General features: G+C 40.6%; 1 protein-coding gene across 1 annotated transcript in view; it reads left to right on the plus strand.

The window, feature by feature from the left end:
- The window catches only part of med13a (mediator complex subunit 13a), a 204,798-nt gene that overhangs the window by 12,908 nt on the left and 171,610 nt on the right, over window positions 1–20,280 (plus strand). The window contains 1 exon segment of the mRNA XM_059655412.1: window positions 4,354–4,588. Within this exon segment, the coding sequence (XP_059511395.1) occupies window positions 4,354–4,588 (235 nt within the window).

Consider the following 20,280-nt stretch of genomic DNA (forward strand, 5'->3'; position numbering starts at 1 on the left):
GAAGGTGCCGGGTGAGGTGGGGTTGGAGGGGAGTGTGGAGCGGACAAGGGAGTCATGGAGAGTGGTCTCTCTGGAAGGCAGACAGGGGTGGGGTCGGAAAAATGTCTTGGGTGTTGGGGTCGGATTGTAGATGGTGGAAGTGTCGGAGGATGATGTGGAGGACTTCACAAGCTTCAAAACCTCCCCTTCCCCTCCACTGCATCCCAAAACCAGCCCAGCCTGTCTCCGTTTCCCTAACTTGTTCTTCCTCTCACCCATCCCTTCTTCCCACCTCAAGCCGCACCTCCACTTCCTACCTACTACCTCATCCCGCCTCCTTGACCTGTCCGTCTTCCTTGGATTGACCTATCCCCTCCCTTCCTCTCCACCTATCTTCTTTTCTCTTCATCGTCGGTCCGCCTCCCCCTGCTCCCTATTTATTCCAGTTCCCTCCCCCCATCCCCCTCTCTGATGAAGGGTCTAGGCCCGAAACGTCAGCTTTTGTGCTCCTGAGATGCTGCTTGGCCTGCTGTGTTCATCCAGCTTCACACTTGGTGGACCTGGTTTGTTCTGTTAGCCAATCCATGAAGTATGGTATAGATTATCTTTGTTTCCACATTTGTTTTAATTTTGTGAACCAGCTTTGTGGGAAACTTCATCAAAAGTGTCCCACGTATACTGATTACCAATTCTGTTAGTAAGTAAATATCTCAAAGTTGAACGCATTTGTTCAATGTGACTTTCTATTCATTATTGTTCTATGTTTAGTTCATGTGGCCCCTCGAGACTTCAGTGTACATTTGGTATAAGTGCATGTATGCTTTGTAATTAATATCTATACTAGGATGAGAGTAGGTGCTAATGCACTTGTTGCATTGCTCACATCTGCACAGAAAGTTAGCTCTAATAAATGGATTTTCTAGGGCTAATTTTTTGTGAAAATAAAAGCTCTGTCTTTATACAAACAATCCATCAGATTGTCTTTTGTATTAATCTCAGGAATTGCAATGGCTTTTCAGCATTCTGTTCAAAACTCTAGTAGTTGAGAAACATCTGGCCTACTTCAGAAATTTATTTCCACTTGTAATGCAAAAACAAAAATTTGAGTAATCAGCCTTCAAACAGGAAATTGTGACTAAGATACTGTAGTCTTTTAACGTGTTGACTTGCAAAATAACATTTTAAGTGACTTCCTGTTTTCAAATTTTTATTGAAGTCTTGCTTAGAGGAAAATGTACTTAACTATCTATATTTATACACTTGCTGGATTTCAGTCTGTGTAGAGTCATTCATAATCTAGTGTGGTGCAGCATAACAGCATAGTTCTCTGAAGTTTATTGGCTGTCCATATGCATCACAAACTGCTTAAGTTGGTATCAGATCTGCTGTTTACTTTGCCATAAATATCTTTACTAAAAGTATTGCTGCAGCAAGGAGATTTTTCAGATTCCTTACTGGATTTTCTATTGCTTTAAAGTTTTTAGTTGGAGTTAACTTCAGATGATCAGGTTAATTACTTTGTGAGCAAATTTACTTTCCTCACATTGCACCCAGTGTGTTAGTTCCCTGCCAAGGTGTACAGTTTCATATTTTGGTGACTCTGAAGGAATCCTGATGGACCTTTTTAAAAACAAAATTGGAAATTTTTTAAATGGAAAGCAGCCCTGTACATGCTAGTGTCAGCACGTCTGACACTGATGTGAGGGTGGTGGTGGAAAGAGGGCAATGATAAGTAAGTTGAGAGCTGAAGTTTGCACTTGGCTCTGAAATGGTCTGGAGTGAAATGTACAAAGGAATTTGCTGTGAACTGAATATGAAACTTCAGCCTATGACTGAACCCTTAAAATATTTGTGGTGAACTCAGCTGTCTTCTAGCTATGAACTGTAACTGGATTTTAAATTTTATGATCAAACAAGTAGTTTTTCAGTCTAGTAATAGTAATTGAAGATTGTGTTGGAAGAATAATTGGCTGGTTTATAATCTGCAGGCTGATCTTTGTAACCATCCCTCAAACCATCTTTGTAAGGCATCTGGCACCTGAAACAGCAGGAATGTTTGCGTTCTTGATATAAGCATTACAACAGCTCCCAGAGTACCTGGTGCAGACATTCTAAGTTGTGGCACTGATCCTCTGATTTGCACACTGAAATTGATGGCCTTTTCTGTGAAGTCTGCCACATCATTGGCACATTCAACATGTAATTTTTTGTAGTGTCCTGTACCTAGGCAAGCCAGCTTTGGCAAGGCTTTCCTGTAGTACTAATCACCTTTTAAGGGAAATGAGGTGAAATGATGTAATCTGGTACAAATTACATCAGAAACAGCCTTTAATGTACATCGTTAGAAATAATTGCATGAAAATTTATCCTGTTGAGCAGCTGAAGCTTGCTGCTGGCCATCGGCTTGGTGTATCTGATCCTACTGTTTTATTTTTTTTTGTAGCACTATGCCTACAGAGATGATCCCTTGCTGTAGCAGGATCGGTTAGTCATAGTTCCAGTGGACCTGTGTGGGGAATGTCCAGACAGGTTCTTAACAATGAAAAGTCAGTATTTACATGTTCCACATGTCTTAGTGTTGTTTTCCATTCTGACATGGCAGACTCCAATAGAGGCCATGGAGTGTGTCCCAGTGACTTGTTTGACCAGGATTTGTATCTACATGGGTACTGCATCTGTTTATGTCTGGTGTATAGGAGCATTAGAAACTGCATATAAATGAAATGGAATTAAGTAGTAATATATTGATATATGCAAATAGACTTTCTCATACTGACAAGATTTTCATCTTGCTGTTCAAAAGTTGTTTGCCAGCATTTTTTAATGCTGAGCATCTCATTTTCCTCATGTTGCCATATTTTCCCAGCTGACTTCTAGCTACCCAAGTTGTTCAAGGACTAGGAAAGTTTTTGTTTTGTTGGTATTAAAATGTTTTAATCACTTCATGATTTATTCGTAGCTGACTGCACTGAGCTCAGTACAATGCTACCAGTGCTAAATTTGGCAACTTTGAGAGTTAGTACATCTAGTTAGGAGCAAGGACCAAACTGTATTTCAAACGTACCTTCTCGTGCTGTGTGCTGAAGTCAGCATCATATTTTTGATTGCATCTTGAAACTTTTGTAAAGATGGAATCTTTTTACTTTGTATTTTAACTAGGGCTAAAATGAGCAGATTTAAAAATCACTGGAAGAATAAGTAAATAACACAAGGCAGCTATCACAAACAACGTTTTTCTTTTTGAACAAGCACTCATTCAAGTTTGAGATGCAGACGACTTGGAGTTGAGGTGGTTGCAGATGGACCTTTTGCGGGCAGCTAAACTTTTGTACAATGGAGCAGTGATCACTTTATTAATAACAGATATTTTTGTCAGCCAACAACTGTGGATCTTGAAAAGCTTGGAACTAAGTAAGTGTTTTTTTTTGTAGAGTTTAGTTCCTCCTCCAGTTTGGTCTTTCTCCTCAGTGAAAACTCATTAATCCTGAAGGGGGGTTGGGGTGGGGGTGGGGAGGTGATGCAGAGAAACATCCTGTAACAGATGTGAGTTGTCTTTTTTTTGTCTCTCTCTCTGTCAGAATTTTCTAGTGACCTGGCTACCTTGTGTGCCTTATCAACTAGTGGAAACACCTGGAGAAAAGATGGAGCAATGTGCTGGCCAGGAGACGTGTTATAAAAGATTATGTTGAGAACAGAACCTGGGAACAGACACCACTGAACTGTCTTTATAGTTTTTCCTGCTGCCCCAAAACTTTTTAAAATCTGTTTTTTGTCTGTGTGCGGCTGAGTTTTTGTAGGGATGTTTTTTGAATTCATATATGCCACTGTTTGAATTCTTTACTTGTAGGTTGAGTCTAATTATGTTGTGGTAAGTTATTGATCCTTGTTCTGTACAGAAACTTAGTGTATGTTTTTTAATCAGAGGTTGAAAATTGGGGAACTTTGTACTTTTCAAGATCTCTAACTTTTGTGCTGACTGGAATAGCATGGCTTTTTTTATTCCCCCAATGTGCTATTCCAGTGAGGTGAAACAGTTTATTAATTGAATTACTTTATGTATTTCTCTTCTCTTCTTCTCTCCTTTTTTTTCCTGCATATTCCTTCCCTGCAAAAAAGAAACACATGTACATGGTTCTGTCCTTTTTTGAGTTACTGATTTGACTGAGAATTAGTGCAGCCTGTTTGAGCCATTGACTAGAGCCACTGTCCTCTTACATTCAAACATGCTAAAATTTTGTAGATGGGTTTTTTTCCCTGTCAGAACACAGCTGTTTTGAAGTTGTTGTGTTTGAAGCTAACCTCCTGGTTTCCTGTCTCTTCTTCTCTCTCTCTCTCCTCTCTTCCCCCCCCCCCCCCCCCCCCCCCCGCCTCCAGGCTGACCTACCTGGAATTAAATGGCGACGTTATTCGTGGAAGGGTCCTGTGGGGACACCGCTCGTCATCCCGGTGGCTGAAGACGATGCCATTCTCTGCAGCTTCAGCCGCTGCTTAAAAGCTAATGTACTTTGTGTGTGGCGCAGGGATGTGATGCCAGGCCACCGGGAGCTTTGGATTTTCTGGTGGGGTGAAGTGCCAAATTTTGCTGATCTGATCCACCATGAACTCAAAGGTAAGATCAAAGAGGAAATCTTAAGTTCAGTTTTTTTTTAAAGAAAACAAATAGCATATGTTCATACACAACACCTGAACTTCTAAAAAGCTTTCAGTGAGATTTGTCTATAGTTGGCCACTTGAGTGAGGTGAATGAGGAAGGGGCAAAGAACTATCAAGGTGAAATTGGGGCAGAAACAGAAGGCTGGCCTTTTATTTTCCATTTATTGATCACTGTGGTGGTAGCAAATGGGCAACACATCTTGCATGATGTAGATGGCTTCTGAGGATACTGGGATGTTTTAATAGCATAACTTTTGTTTTTGTCAATGTAGTGAAACTTTTATTTTCCCACTTCCCCGAAATGAATTGCTGTGAAGTAAACAAGTAATTTTGGCAAGTGATGTTTTGACATGATCCCCCTTTTCCTTCTAACCAGATTTTTTTGCCACCAATTCTAAACTGTCTATATTGGTCTGCATCCTTGTCATCCACTTCAAAACTATACTTTGATGTTACTCTGTATACCACGAGCAACTACTTTGTCTGCATACAACAGAACAGTAATGGAGTAGGCCCGTTGATCCCCTGCATCTGTACTGACCATGATGCCATTCTAAACTAATTCCATCTGCCTATGTGTTCTGTGCCTGCCTCTATTCGCTTTGCCTGTTTATTTATCTAAATGCCTCAACATTGCTATTGTATCTGCTTCTACCAGTGTGTCCAGACACTTGCCACCCTCTGCACGTTTTTTTATTAAAAACTTGTCTCATGTCTCTTTTTAAACTTGTTTCCTCTCACATTAAACCTGCCCCTCCTTAGTATTTGACACTTTCCACCCTGGGAAAATGACTATCCACACCTCTTAAAATAAGAACTTCTGCTAGGTTGCCCCTTAGCTGCTTCTGCTATAGTGAAAATGATCCAAGTTTATCCAACCCCTCTTTGTAGCTGATACGCTCTAGTACAGGCAACATCCTGGTTAGATCTTATTTTACAGGCGGCATCTGGGAAGAGAAACCAGTCATTGTTTTGAGTCCTGTGACCCTTCCCCAGCAGTACTTTACATGTGGCCTAACTAAAGTTTCACAAAGCTGCAATGTGACTTGCTGACTTTTATGCTTGATGCTGCAACCAATAAAGGTACATGTGCCAAACGCTGCCTTTATCACCTCCACTTGTGCACCACTGTCACAAAGCAATGGGATTGCAACCCAAGATTTCTCTATTAATGCACTTAAGGGTCCTACAATTTTTACTATAAATATTCCTCTTGCATGTGGCACCCTGCACACTGTATCCTTTGCCAACCTTCCACGCTATCCACAACTCAAACAATTTTTCATTGTCTGAAAACTTACTAATTGGATCACCACCTATGTTTTCATCCAAATACGTTGCATATTACAGACAGCATAGGCCCCAGCATTGATCCCTTTGGAATACCACTGGTCACAGACCTTCAGTCAAAGAACACCTCTCCACACCTACGCTCTGTATTTTTATGACCAAGCCACCATGATCCCAAATGACTCTCTTTTGGGATAGCCTAACATGAGGTACCTTTGAAATGCTTTAAAGCCCATGTAGACAACATCCGCTGTCCTATTGTTCTCAATCATCTTTGACATTCCTGAAAAAACCTCAATCAGATTTTGAGGCAAGAACTCTCAGGCACAAAAGCCAGTTCACAAGTAAGTGTATTCTTTTCCAAATGCTAGCTGATCATGTTTCTAAGAATCTTTTCTACAATATCCCTACCATTTGTATAAGGCTTACTGGCCTATAATTTCCTCAATTATTCCTCTTCCCTTTAAGGGAACAATATTTGCTATTTGCCAGTCTTGGACCTCACTTGTGACTAAAGAGCATAAAAATTTTGCTGTCAAGGTCCCTATAATCTCCTTCCTTACCTCCCTCAGTATCCTGGGATAGATCCCATCAGAACCTGTGGATGTATCTATCCTAATGTTTTTCAAGACACCAAACATCACTCCTTAATTGACATGCCCAGAATGTTGTCATACACCTTCCTAATCTCACCTCCATGTCCGTTTCTTGAATACTGATGCAAAGTACTCAGAGGACCTTTTTTTAAATTCACTTACCCTGTCTCCACACATGCATTCTACCCTTTTGCCCTTGAGTAGACTTATCCTTTTCCTAGCTACCCTCTTTCTCCTAAACAACCCCTTTTATGTGGAACCTTAACTTGTGCTTTCCGGAAATTGAAGTATAGTTTACCAGTCAAATCCCCTTTTATTGATGGTACTTCTTACTGCTTCAAAGAGTTCCCATAACTTAAACACTTTTTTGCTTTAGCAGTACCATGCAGACTTGAGCTTTTTTAAATGCCTATTTGACTTCCTTTTTAATCAAATCTAATACTTACCCCATGACAGACATAACTAACTGTACTTTCCTGTTTTCTACCCCTTTCTTGAATAAAGGGGTAATGTTTTGCTATTTTGCAGTCTGGAGCCAGTCACAAGGGAATTTTAGAAAATTAACCCAAACTTATTGACTACCCTTGTAAGACCCTGGGATAAGGTCCATCTAGATCTGGAGACTTATCAACCTGTTTCTCCATCACTCTGCTTACTAATGCGTCCTGAGTGATTTATAATTTTACTAAGTTTGATCTCCAATGTAATGGGTATTATTGGGATTTTTTTCCCTATCCAATAGGGGAAGCAAAAAATTATCCATTACATTTGATGTTTCTTTAACTCTTCATCCTGACCCTTTTGGAGGGCCAACTATTTTTTTTCCTAGATAACTATGGAAACTGTACTATCTGTTTCTACACTTCTAGCTGGTGCCTTTTTTTCTGCTGTAATTTGTTCCAATTTACTTTTTTAATTGTTTGCTCTTTTTTTTTTTGACCAGTCACCTGGTCCTTCACCTCTGCATATATTTTTCTTAAGTTAGATGTTCTCATTTTCCTTTTTTAGTTGACCACTGGTTGCATTAGAATTAATTTTTAACTCCATTTCTTCTCAACATCTTTTTTAAAAATTTAAAATTCCCTTTGTTTTGTTATCTCATTATATTGCTAACTTTTTTAACTTTGGTATAATTCTTTTGTCCCTTGAGACAGTCCTTGGGTTAGACTTCTGTGCAGAAAGCATTTGAGTATAATGTAGAAATATTTTCATGAGGCATACTATATTTAAACACTTAGCTTAATTACAGTTCCAGTGATGAGCTTAAAATGTTAGGTTTGTGGTGTTCAGCACTGGAAAGGAAATATGTCTCTCCTGAAGTGGAGGTCACTGGGCTGTTACTCCAGAGACCCAAGTATTCTCGGTCGATAATGAACCTTAATTTGAATCCTGCAATTGCAGATGATAGATTTTTAATCAAATCAAAATCCTGAATTAAGAGTCTACTGATAATTCATCATTGATTGTTGGAAGAAGCTATCTGGTCTAAAGTCCTTTTTCGGAAAAGAAACTGCTAGCCATAGCTGGTCTGGCCTACGTGACTCCAGATCCACAGTAAGGTGGTTGATTCTTAATGGCCCTCCATGATGTACGATAAATAAAGGATTTGTTCACTAATCAGCATTTTGACAGTCTAACTAGTGTAAACCCTCATCAGTTCCAAAGGGTGGTGAGCCATAAATAAAATGCCTTTTCTGTGCTCCCAAACTTGTACATGGTTAGCTTGCGAGTTGTGGGAATGATAAATGTCTACCCCTCTTCACCATACGTGATTGCTCTGCTGGATATCTGCTTGGAATTCCAAGAGTTGGTGCACCGTCTCTGTTGACCTGGTAACAGAGTGGAGCTGGAGGAGCAGAGGAGCAGGAAAGTTGATGTTTTGGATCGGGACCCTTATTCAGAAATAGGGCCCCATTTCTGAAGAAGGATCCTGACCCAAAACATTGACTACCCTGCTCCTCCAGCTCCACAGTGTTACTTGACTCCAGTATTGGCAGTTCTTAGATGGAACATAGAACATTACAGCACAGTACAGGCCCTTCGGCCCTCGACGTTGTGCCGACCTGTCATACCGATCTGAAGCCCATCTAACCTACATTGGATAAGCATATGGACGTACATGGAACAATGACGACTTAAATGTGCCTCAAGTTGGCGAATCTACTACCGTTGCAGGCAAAGCGTTCCATATCCTTACTACTGAATAAAGAAACTACCTCTGACATCTGTCCTATATCTTTCACCCCTTAATTTAAAGCTATGCCCCCTCGTGCTCGTTGTCGCCATCCTAGGATAAAGGCTCTCCCTATCTAGCCCTCCTGATTATTTTATGTTTCAAATAAGTCACCTCTCAACCTTCTCTCTAACAAAAACAGCCTTAAGCCCCTCAGCCTTTCCTCATAAGACCTTCCCTCCATACCAGGCAACATCCTAGTAAATCTCCTCTGCACCCTTTCCAAAGCTTCCACATCCTCCTTTTATAATGCAGTAACCAGAACTGTACACATACTCCCAAGTGCGTCTGCACCAGAGTTTTGTACAGCTGCAGCATAACCTCTTGGTTCCGGAACTCGATCCCACTATTAATAAAAGCTAATACACTGTATGCCTTCTTAACAGCCCTGTCAACCTGGGTGGCAACTTTCAATGATCTGTGTACATGGACACCAAGATCTCTCTGCTCATCTACACTACTAAGAATCTTACCATTAGCCCTGTACTTTGCCCTCCGGTTACTCCTACCAAAGTGCATCACCTCACACTTGTCTGCATTAAACTCCATTTGCCACCTCTCAGCCCAGCTCTGCAGCTTATCCATGTCTCTCTGCAACCTACAGCATCCTTCGTCACTATCCACAACTCCACCGACCTTAGTGCCATCTGCAAATTTACTAACCCATCCTTCTATGCCCTCATCCAGGTCATCTATAAAAATGACAAACAGCAGTGGACCCAACACCGACCCTTGCGGTACACCACTAGTAACTGCTCTCTAGGATGAACATTTCCCATCAACTACCACCCTCTGTCTTCTTTCAGCAAGCCAATTTCCGATCCAAACTGCTTTATCTCCCACAATTCCATTCCTCTGCATTTTGTACAATAGACTATTGTGGGGAACCTTATCGAACGCCTTGCTGAAATCCATGTACACCACATCAACCGGTTTACTCTCATCTACCTGTTTGGCCACCTTCTCAAAGAACTCAATAAGGTTTGTGAGGCACGACCTACCCTTCACAAACCCGTGCTGACTATCCCTAATCAATTTATTCTTTTCTAGATGATTATAAATCCTATCCCTTATAACCTTTTCCAACACTTTACCAACAACTGAGGTAAGGCTCCTGGTCTATAATTACCAGGGTTGTCTCTACTCTCCACCTTGAACAGGGGAACCACATTTGCTATCCTCCAGTCATCTGGCACTATTCCTGTAGACAATGACTAGTTAAAGATCCGTGCCAAAGGCTCGGCAATCTCCTCCCTGGCTTCCCAGAGGACCCGAGGATAAATCCCATCCGGCCCAGGGGATTTATCAATCTTCACCCTCTGAAGGATTTCTAATGCCTCTTCCTTGTGAACCTCAATCCCACCTAGTCTAGTAGCCTGTATCTCAGTATTCTCCTCGATGACATTGTCATTTTCTAGAGTGAATACTGTTGAAAAATATTCATTTAGCACTTCCCCTATCTCCTCTGACTCCACACACAACTTAGCACTACTATCCTTGATTGGCCCTAATCGTCATTCTTTTATTCCTTAAATACCTTTAGAAAGCCTTAGGGTTTACCCTGATCCTATCCGCCAACAACTTCTCATGTCTCCTCCTGGCTCTTCCGAGCTCTCTCTTTAGGTCTTTCCTGGCTACCTCGTAGCCCTTAAGTGTCCTAACTGAGCCTTCACATCTCATCCTAACATAAGCTGCCTTCTTCCTCTTGACATGAGATTCCACCTCCTTCGTAAACCACGGCTCCTGTGCTCTACAGCTTCCTCCCTGCCTGATAGGTACATACTTATCCAGGACACATAAGAGCTTTTCCTTGAATGCGCTCCACATTTCTAATGTGCCCATCCCCTGCAGTTTCCTTCCCCATCCTATGCTACCTAAATCTTACCTAATCTCATTGTAATTGCCTTTTCCCCCAGCTATAACTCTTGCCCAGTGGTGTACACCTATCCCTTTCCATCACCTAAAGTAAACATAACAGAATTGTGACCGCTATCACCAAAGTGCTCACCTACTTCCAAATCTAACACCTGACCAGGCTCACTACCCAGTACCAAATCTAATGTGGCTTCACCATTTGTTGGCCTATCTACATACTGTGTCAGGAAGCCCTCCTGCACACACTGGACAAAAACTGACCCATCTGTAGTACTTGAAATATAGTGTTCCCAGTCAATATTTTGAAAGTTGAAGTCCCCCATGACACCTACCCTGTCTCTCTCACTGCTATTGAGGATCATCTTTGCTATCCTCTCCTCTACATCTCTGGAACTATTTGGAGGCCTGTAGAAAACTCCCAACAGGGTGACCTCTCCTTTCCTGTTTCTAACCTCAGCCCATACTACCTCCAGTTGACGAGTCCTCAAACATCCTTTCTGCAACTGTAATACTGTCCTCGGCCAACAATGCCACCAACCACCCCCCCCCCCCCAACTTTTTTTTAAACCATCTTGTCTGTTCTTACTGAAACATCTAAATCCCAGAACCTGCAACAACCATTCCTGTCCCTGCTCTAGCCATGTCTCCGAAATGGCCACAACATCGAAGTCCCAGGTACTAACCCATGCTGCAAGTTCACCCACCTTATTCCAGACACTTCTGGCATTGAAGTAGACTCACTTCAAACCAACTTCTTGCTTACTATCTCTGCTCACCTTGGGTGGGTTTCTAATTTATGTTCACTTCAGGCAGAATCCTGAGGTTTGCTCCATATTTTTCAGTGAGATCGCATTACTGAGATGTGGTGTCAACTTTGAATGGAATCCATCATCTGTGCAAATTCAAATAGCCATAGTTAGTTGTTTTGTATTCTGGATAACATTTACTGCATGGTGGTGCACAGAACAAAGGTTTGTTTGCATATTTTTATCGAGAGGTATGTTGTGTAACAATACCGTTTTATCCTTTTTAAGGGAATTTAACAGTGTCCATGTATCAAGAATAACCTGTTTGTGCGATTTAAAACGGTTTCATACTTAAATCAGAAAATACTGGGAGGATAGAGGATGTGGGAAATGCTATATAGTGTGTTTTGGGAGAGCAAGGTGCAAAGTACTTTGAAGAGATGCTTGATATCAATTTTCTTTCCACTTTTAAAGATGCTAAATGACCTGCATTTTTGCTTTTGCTTAGTATTTGCAGTTATTTTGCATCCGTTCCCCAAACTGTTAGATTTAATTCTGGCTTTAACTACACATTACTACCTGCAGGCTATGTGGATTTTATTAACTTGTCTTTTATTTGCCTTTTTCAAAAAAGGTTGAGTCAGTTAGTGTGTTAATCATTTTGAGAGCTATTCGTAGTAATTTAGAGATTGTCTGCTTGAAATGTATGCTGACTGTAAAACCTACAGTATTGCCTTTGGTTAAGATCAATTGTTTAAAGATAGGATCTTCGTAGCATTATATCACTCCCCTTTCCCATAGCCTTTGCATTATCACCTCTTTTTAAATGTAGTTAAAGAAATTAGTTGCTGATTTTCTAGATCGTAATCTCAATGGTTTACATTTGGCTCAGAAATTGCTGAAACAGTAGTGGAATGGAACTAGCTCAGACAGATACTGTTATGTTAATTATTTATCTCTGTTCAGAGATTCTTTCAGTGTGAAAGATCTAAATTAAGATTACAGTGCTCTGAGGCAGTATGACATCCAAGCTCATGTCTGGGGAAAATACCTAGTCTGGTTAAAACAAAAGGATATTTGGTTTTTTTAAAACAAGATGTTGATCATTTTTTGGTTGTGCGTGGGGGTAATCACAGCCTTAGTAGCTGTGATCCTTTTGAATTAGTTAACCGTGAGCTTATTTTGCTTGAGGTTTACAAATTTATTTTGTGACTGGAAATCTTGAGGCTGATTTGGAATGTGTTCTCAAATAAGTCACTTAATTTCATTGTGAAATCTTTAATCTCAAAATGCCACTTCTGAGAAATGAACATTTCAAATTTAATTGATTACTGTAAGGACAAGTCCACGTGCAGAAACATAAGTGAAGCAAGGCCACAATACCATAAGTCTCAGGAGCAGAAGTAAGCTGCTCAGCTAATCAATGCAGTCATGGCTGATCTGATAATACTCGACACACTTCCCTACCTTTTTTCCTATCATCGATGATTCCTTTACTGAGTTTACAATCTGTCTACCTCTGCCTTTTAATATACTTTTTAACCAGCCTTGACAGCCCTATGTGGTAAAGAATTTTACAGATTTGCTACCCTCTGAAGAAATTCCTTTATCCTGACTTGAAATATGTCCCCTTTTTTATCGAGGTTATGCTTCTGGTCCTAGACTGCCCCACAAGGGGAAATTACCTTTCCAAATCTACCCTGTCAAGTCCACTAAGATTATTTTGTTTCAGTGGTTGCACCTCCATTCTTCTACAGGTCCAACCTAGCCCTCCTTTTTCTGCAATCTACACATGTGGTATTAGAAACACTGAAGCTTTCAGAAATTACTTCCACCCTCTCTCTTTCTTTTTGAACTCTGAGATCCTGGGACATTCCTGGTTGTCCACGTTATCATAACATGACTTCTTGGCCATTCACCCACTGCTATCATCTTTTTATTTCCTGTGTATTGAGGGTAGTATGAAGGTCTCAAATTTTAGGACCAGATTGTCATCTGACATCTCAGCTATGCCTTTCTGTTGTCCCCTTTGGATTGTTTGTTTTGTTCTACTCGTAGGGAGTAAAGTTTTAAATTTCTGTCTAGGAGAATTATTTGTTCACTGATCTCAATGCCCAGCATAAATGCCTGTATCCAGCCAGCAAAAATTCTTGCTTTACTCTTGTTATACACATCTGCTGAGACTGCTTCCAAGCCTATAAGACTTGGGGACAAACTTGTATGCTCTGAGAATGGGCGTATTTTTGGCCACCTCTGTAAACAGTCGGCTCTGTAAACCTTGGGCTCTGCCAGTCTGCTTGCTTTGCACAAGCAATGTCTAGCCCCTTGTTACCTTACCTGCAAAACAATCTTTTCAAAACAATTTCCTCTGTATCCCTTTTCAAAATTTGAGAGCTTGCACAAATTTAAAATGACTACCCAATTGGACTTGTTGGTCTACAATCACTCCTTAGATTGTTTCCAGAGTCAGAAGCCTCTCTTTAGTTCTAGTCTCTTAAGCGAGTATTCCTGTTGCCTGTCCACATTCCTTTTCCTCTAACTTGGTGTTTTTTCTTTCAAGCTCATTTCATTTCTAATGCAGTTTTCCTGGTTTTTACATGATTTCCTATTTTAAGCGGCTTTGTTTGCAGTTTGAAGTTGAGCAATTCAACTGAATTAGCATCTAGTTTTTGGAACAAAAACCAGGTTGTTGGAAAAGCTTGGCAGGTCTGGCAGCATCTGTGAAGGAGAAAACAGTTAACATTTTGGGTCTGGTGACCCTTCAATTGATGGTGGCTGGAAAAATGTCAGTTTCTATGCAGAAAAAAGGGGAGGAGGATGAGGTAGGGAACAAACGATAAGAGAGCCTAAAGAGAGAAGAGCAGTTAGACAGTTGATATTGGTGAGGCTCGGAGTGTGAATAGCTGTTAATGGGGACTGTTAGTGACTAACAACAGGTGGTGAGCAATGGAAGCTGTGGTGACAAGGCCTGGTGTGTGGGATGAGGGCTGGGACAAGGGAGAGTTTTTAGGCCCTAAAATTAGTGAACCCAATATGGAGTCCTAGAGCTCCAGTTGTAGGTTCCCCAAGTGGAAAATGAGGTGTTGTTCCTCCAGCTTGCATTGAACCTCTCTGGAACACTGCAGCAAGCCAGAGACGGACATGTTGGTCAGGGAACAGGGTGGTCTGCTAAAGTGGCAGGCAGCAGATAGCTTGAGGACTTTATCGAGTTCAATACTTATAGGACCTAAACACTCTCCCCTGTCCCAGCCCCCTAACCCCCACACCAGGCCTTGTTACCACGTAGCCTGCCATTATGCACTACCTGTTATTAGTTGCTAATAGTCTTCATTAACAACTATTCACCCCCTCAGTCTCATCGTTATCAACTCTGTCCAACTGCTCTTCTCTCTTTAGGCTTTATCCTATTGTTTGCTCCCTACTCCATTCCCCTCCCCTATTTTCTGCATATAAACTGACATTTTCCCAGCCACTGTCAGTTGTGAGCAAGGATCACTGGACCCAAAATGTTAACTTTCTTTTTCCCTTCACAGTGCTGCCAGACCTGCTGAGCTTTTCCAGCAACTTTTGCTTTTGCTCCTGATTTACAGCATCCACAGTCCTCTGGTTTTTGCCATCTAGTTACAGTTGCCCTCCTTCCAATTTGAAAATGTGCTATTAATTCAAATAATCTGCCTTCTTAGCCCCTACTTTGTATTCTTACTCCACTCGTTCTGTTAATTCGATTACTCTGATCAACTTTAAATTTTTGCATATTACTGTGATAAATCTTGCTTCTGCAGAAAAGGTTTAGCACCTGCCCCAGCCATTTTAGCTTAAAGATCAAAAAGCCAGCTGTCTTTCCTGTCTCTTCTAATTATTCTCAACTTCCAATTTTAAGCATGCTTGACATCTGGTATCCCAGATGAGCCCCAGTTTTCTACGGAGACTAAACTGGGGTGTGTATGGTCTTTTTTTCTAGCCCCACTACTCTGTGGATTATAACAAAAGATTTTGTTTTACCTGCTTCCTGATATGGCCAGTCACTTTGATTTTTCTATCCAGTGTTATGATCCCTAGCTGATTTTTAATCTGACAAATCCAGTCACTGGCTGAAATCTGGTTTGATAGATCATATTTGTGTTTTTTTTTGTTGAAGCGTGAGTGTGCAATACTACAGATTTGGTTTTAGCAATAAAACGTTTATGTAAAAGGAGCGATCAGAACAAAACTAGTTATATAACAATTGAAAGGTTTAGATGCACAGTAAAAATGCAAGACCACTTTCTCAGCGCTGTCATCTTACAGTATTCAAACACTAACATTTCTCCTCTATTGCATCTATAAAGTTTGACTTAACTGCTTCTTTCAACTCCAGTTTTGAATGTTTAGCATTTATTCTTGATCAGTCTACTCACAATTGAGCTTAGACTTGCTTGGCATCAGATAACCTGTTCAGAACTATTCAAACGTCTCTGGTCTGGAGATTCCATTTTAAAACATGGAGGTCTTAAATCCATGGAAGGACAAAAAGATCAATGCTGACCACTCAGTCTACACTGCTGCCTTACAGTGCCAGGGACCTGGGTTCAGTTCCACCTTTGGGCCACTGTATGGTGTTTGTACATTCCCTCTGTGTGGGTTTTGTCCCACAGTTCAAAGATGTGCAGACTAGGTGGATTAGCTATGCCAAATTGTTCATAGTGTTTAGGGAGGTGTAGATAAAGTTTGGTTATATGGGGATAGGTCTGGGTGGGATGCTGTGAGGGTTGGTGTGGACTTGTTGGGCCTATGGGGATTCTGTGATAGAGAAAGAAATACTAATGTAAGAAAACACAGTTGTGGATCTGAGTGCAAATGAGCAGCCAAATGGAAACACTACTATGAAGACAGATAAAGAAAACAATATCCAGGAGTTGCAGGAAATTACCTTCCGGATCTGAAGTAACCACTTTTTTTTTTGTTTTTTGAGCCAAATGAATCTGGTGACCTACTTGGAGATGCAGGAGCCATTCAGACTCTTGCTGGGAAGACCTTGTATTGTTGAATACCAGGCACCTTTAGAGAAGGAGAAAGGTATTTTGACCAATGGACCTCTGCTTTCTGGCCTCAAATTGCTACCCACAAGAGACATACTTAAATTATGTTACTGACATTATAGGTATAGTCTTGTCACAAGATGGTGAAACAGCCATGGTGAAACCAGTTAGACGCTTTTACAAAATTTTAAATTGATACAAAAAATGCTCTATAGTGGAAAAAGAAATCCTGGGATTGCTAGTTGCTCTTAAAACATTTTTGAAGTACATATCCAGCAAAGCTGAGAAAATGCTGGTTTATACTGATCATAACCTCAATTCAAAAACTGAAATGCCAGGATGCTTTGGTGGCATTTGCTATTACAGCCTTTTTAAAATTCTTCTATTGCAGAGGCAGAAAAAGAAATCTTCTGCTGTGTCAAGATGTAACTTTGAATTATCTTGTACCAAGAACTGTGGGATAAATTTATAGGTTTGATGCAGAAATTAAATGTGTTTTTCACTACTTTTTTATATGGAATTTCTGTCTACACGTAATGAAACTCTATTGTAAATGGCATCTCATTTCTCTACAGTTGGAGGTGGTCTGACGGTTTCGTCTAAATTTTGAGAACTTTTGAAATATTGAAGTTATTTATTTCACATTCTGTGGAGATATCAATTTTTTTTTGAGATGTACATGGATGCATTGGAACTTATTTTAACAAGACAGTTCTTGGAAGCCATGTGGTTAAAAACTTTCATGCTTCTAGTTCTAGATAATTGCAGGTCTTGTGTACTTAAATTCAAGTCAGTGAATACACCTGACGTTTTTTTAAATGACTAGGAATTAATTCTGCTTGGCGATTTTTGTTTGGATTCTCTGCGATGAGGAAACCTGCTGAAAGAGAGCTTTGCAGGTCAATGCTCCTGTTGCTGAAAGAGCACTTGTTGGTCCAGTGTTGTTCTCTGCAGTCTTCGTCAAGCTGCAGTCACATGAGGGCTTTGAAAGCCAATTGATGTTTCCTGAATGACTGCATCTTCAGAGATCCCCAGCAGCAACTGCGTGTTTTCAACATCATGTTTCTTTGTGCCAGAAAGCCTTTTCAAGAGCTAACACTTGTTGGCCAAAAGCTGCTTTTAAAATTTTTTTGGAAGAACTGAATCTTTGCAGGGAGAAATGTTTTTCTCTTGTGTTTTGAGACATATGGAATGATAAATGTTGTTTCAAATTGCTAACCATTTTTGTCTCCAATTTTGTGTAATAATTACTTCTTTGTTCAAGAAGCCTGATTTATTAAGCCCAATGCAGAGAATCAAGCGACTTGAAACATTCTGTACTGGATAAAACAAAAGCAGGGTTAGGGAGAGACTTTGTTCTATCTTGCTTTAATTGCTTGTTGGACCTGTATGTTAACTTTTCAGTGACTCATGAACAAATGGACACCAAATCCCTTTGAAGTTGAACACTTCCCAACCCCTCGATTTAAGAAATATTCTTATTTCCATTTCTTTCCTACCAAATAGCCTTTCATTTCTCCACATTACGTTCTGTCCGTAAGTTGTTTTGTTTCATAAACTCACTCACTTTCTAATTTCCCTTGAGGCATCTTTGCATCTTCTCCAATCTCCTCTCAACCTTTTTTGCACTCAAATAGTTCAGTGTCATTTGCAGTCTTGAAAATATTACTTTAACTTCCACATCCAAACTGACAGATTATAAATAGCTGGGGCCCAAGCACTGATCTTTGAGGTGTGTCACTATTCCCAGTATGCCAGTTGCTGAAATAACAACCTATTTATTTAAACTGATTTTCTGTTAATCATTTCTTAATGCAAGCATAGGATCTCTCTTCTCCACTCCACCCCACCCCCTCCCCAAAAAAAATCCCACTTGTAATCATTCAAGGGATATAGATGTCAACTGGCTGAGTCAGCATTTATTGCCCAGGGCAATTTCGAGTCAACCACATTGCTGTGGGCCTGGAGTTACAGAGGCCAGACACAGGATAAGAATGGCAGCTTTCCTTCCCTAAAAGGTATTAATGAACCAGGTGGGTTTTTCTGACAATTGCCAGTGGTTTCATGGTCATTATTGAATGATTGCAGATTGTTCGTGAATTCCTACTTCATCACTTGCCATGGTGGCATTTGAATCCAGGTCCCCAGAGCACTTACCAATATTATTCACTGGCTTCTTGTGTGGGATCCTCTTGAAAGTCACTTGAAAATGTAGATGTGGCCTTAGATGCAGGTTTTTATTAATCTGCTAGTTACACACTCAAATGTTCCAAAAGGTTGTTATCTTTTCACAGACTTACCCCACCAGCTTTTCTCAGCTGTTTGTCCTTTCTGAATGTTGTTTACCCTTGAGTTTTCAGCTTTGGTTGTCTTGTAACCATGTCTAATGGTGATTAGGTCATAAATTTGAGCTTCTATTTTGACTGACTTTGACATCTGTTTTATTATTATTGCTACAGTCACTGATACAAAGCCCTTGATTTGATTTGGTTTATTGTTTTTGTAAGTTATGCTGACACAGTTTTGATCGTCCACCCTTTCACATACTGCTCAGAGAATCACACTTGTTACAGCACAAAGATACTAATCACTGCATTGTGTCTGCCCCATTTTTTTCAATTGAGCATCATTACCCAGTGCAAGTCTCCTGTTTTTTTGCCCCTGTACACTTGCATGATCATGCTATCCAGAGAACCATCCAATGCTAACTTGAATGCCTCAATTTATATCTGCCCTCTTATTTCCAGGCAGTGTATTCCATATTCTTAACTACTCATCATGGAAAAAGTGTTTTCTCATCACCCTTTCTTTTTTTAAACACATCTTTTCAAAGACTTTAAGACCTGGGAGCAGTAGGCATTCACCCTGTCGAAGATGATAAGTTTGAGTCCAGTACTAGACTCTGCAGCACTGGTAGTGGCAAGTTTGCAGCAGCAGAGTCAAATTTTAGTCTGGTACATGTTCCTGCAGCATAGGCATCTGCATTGGTGGCGTCCACTGGGGCTCATAGTGGCAAGGGCATTGGAGTAGATGAAAATCTACTAAAGAGTAGTGACTTCCATTCTAGTTGCGGTGGTGCACTGATGGGACTCATGCCTGGCCCATGCCAGAGCAGTTAACAAAAAGACTAAGGTTGAACACGATCACTATTTCTTTGTTCCTCAACTTTATATTCTATGTTTTTAGTTTATTCTTGTGTTTTAAGATGGTACCAGTGTGGCAACACGATACAAGATTTTTCACTGCAATTTGTATCAAATGACACATCAATAAATCAGTCAAATCATTGTCTTCTGTGCCGTGGCTGAATCTTCACCTCCACTTGTTTTGTTTTCCTTACTCCAATTTTTAATTAGTACCATCACCTAGAATATATTTAGTGACCCAGCCTTGACAGCCGTCTAGTAAAGAATTCATTATTCTATTACACCGAGAAGGAAAAAGTTCATCCTTCTGTGTCCTAACTACATGTGGCTCCTTTTATTCTGAAGCACTGCCTACTGTCCTAGATTGTCTCCCCTTACTGGAAAATCTTCCAGCAATTTCTGCTTCCATTGTAAGTGTAGGAAAAATTCTGGGCCAGGTTGCATCTCTATGGAGAAAGGAGAGCTAATGTTTTGGGTTCAGGCCTCCTTCTTAACTGATGGTAGTTAGGAAAAGGTTGAGTATATATGCTGGAGAAGGTGCAGGAGACGGAAGATGTAAACCATAGGTAGAGATGGAGCCCAGAGGGGGAGAGAGAAACAGTTGGCCAGACATTGTGGGTAAATGTCAGTCTGGGAGAATGAGTAGCTGCTAATGGGGATTCTTGATGGCTGACAATGGGTTGTTTATGGTAGCAGCCCCTGTGGTGATGAGGCCTGGTGTGTGGGGTTTGAGATAAGGACAGT

The sequence above is a fragment of the Stegostoma tigrinum genome, chromosome 27, assembly GCF_030684315.1.
Source record: "Stegostoma tigrinum isolate sSteTig4 chromosome 27, sSteTig4.hap1, whole genome shotgun sequence".
Classification (NCBI taxonomy): domain Eukaryota; kingdom Metazoa; phylum Chordata; class Chondrichthyes; order Orectolobiformes; family Stegostomatidae; genus Stegostoma; species Stegostoma tigrinum.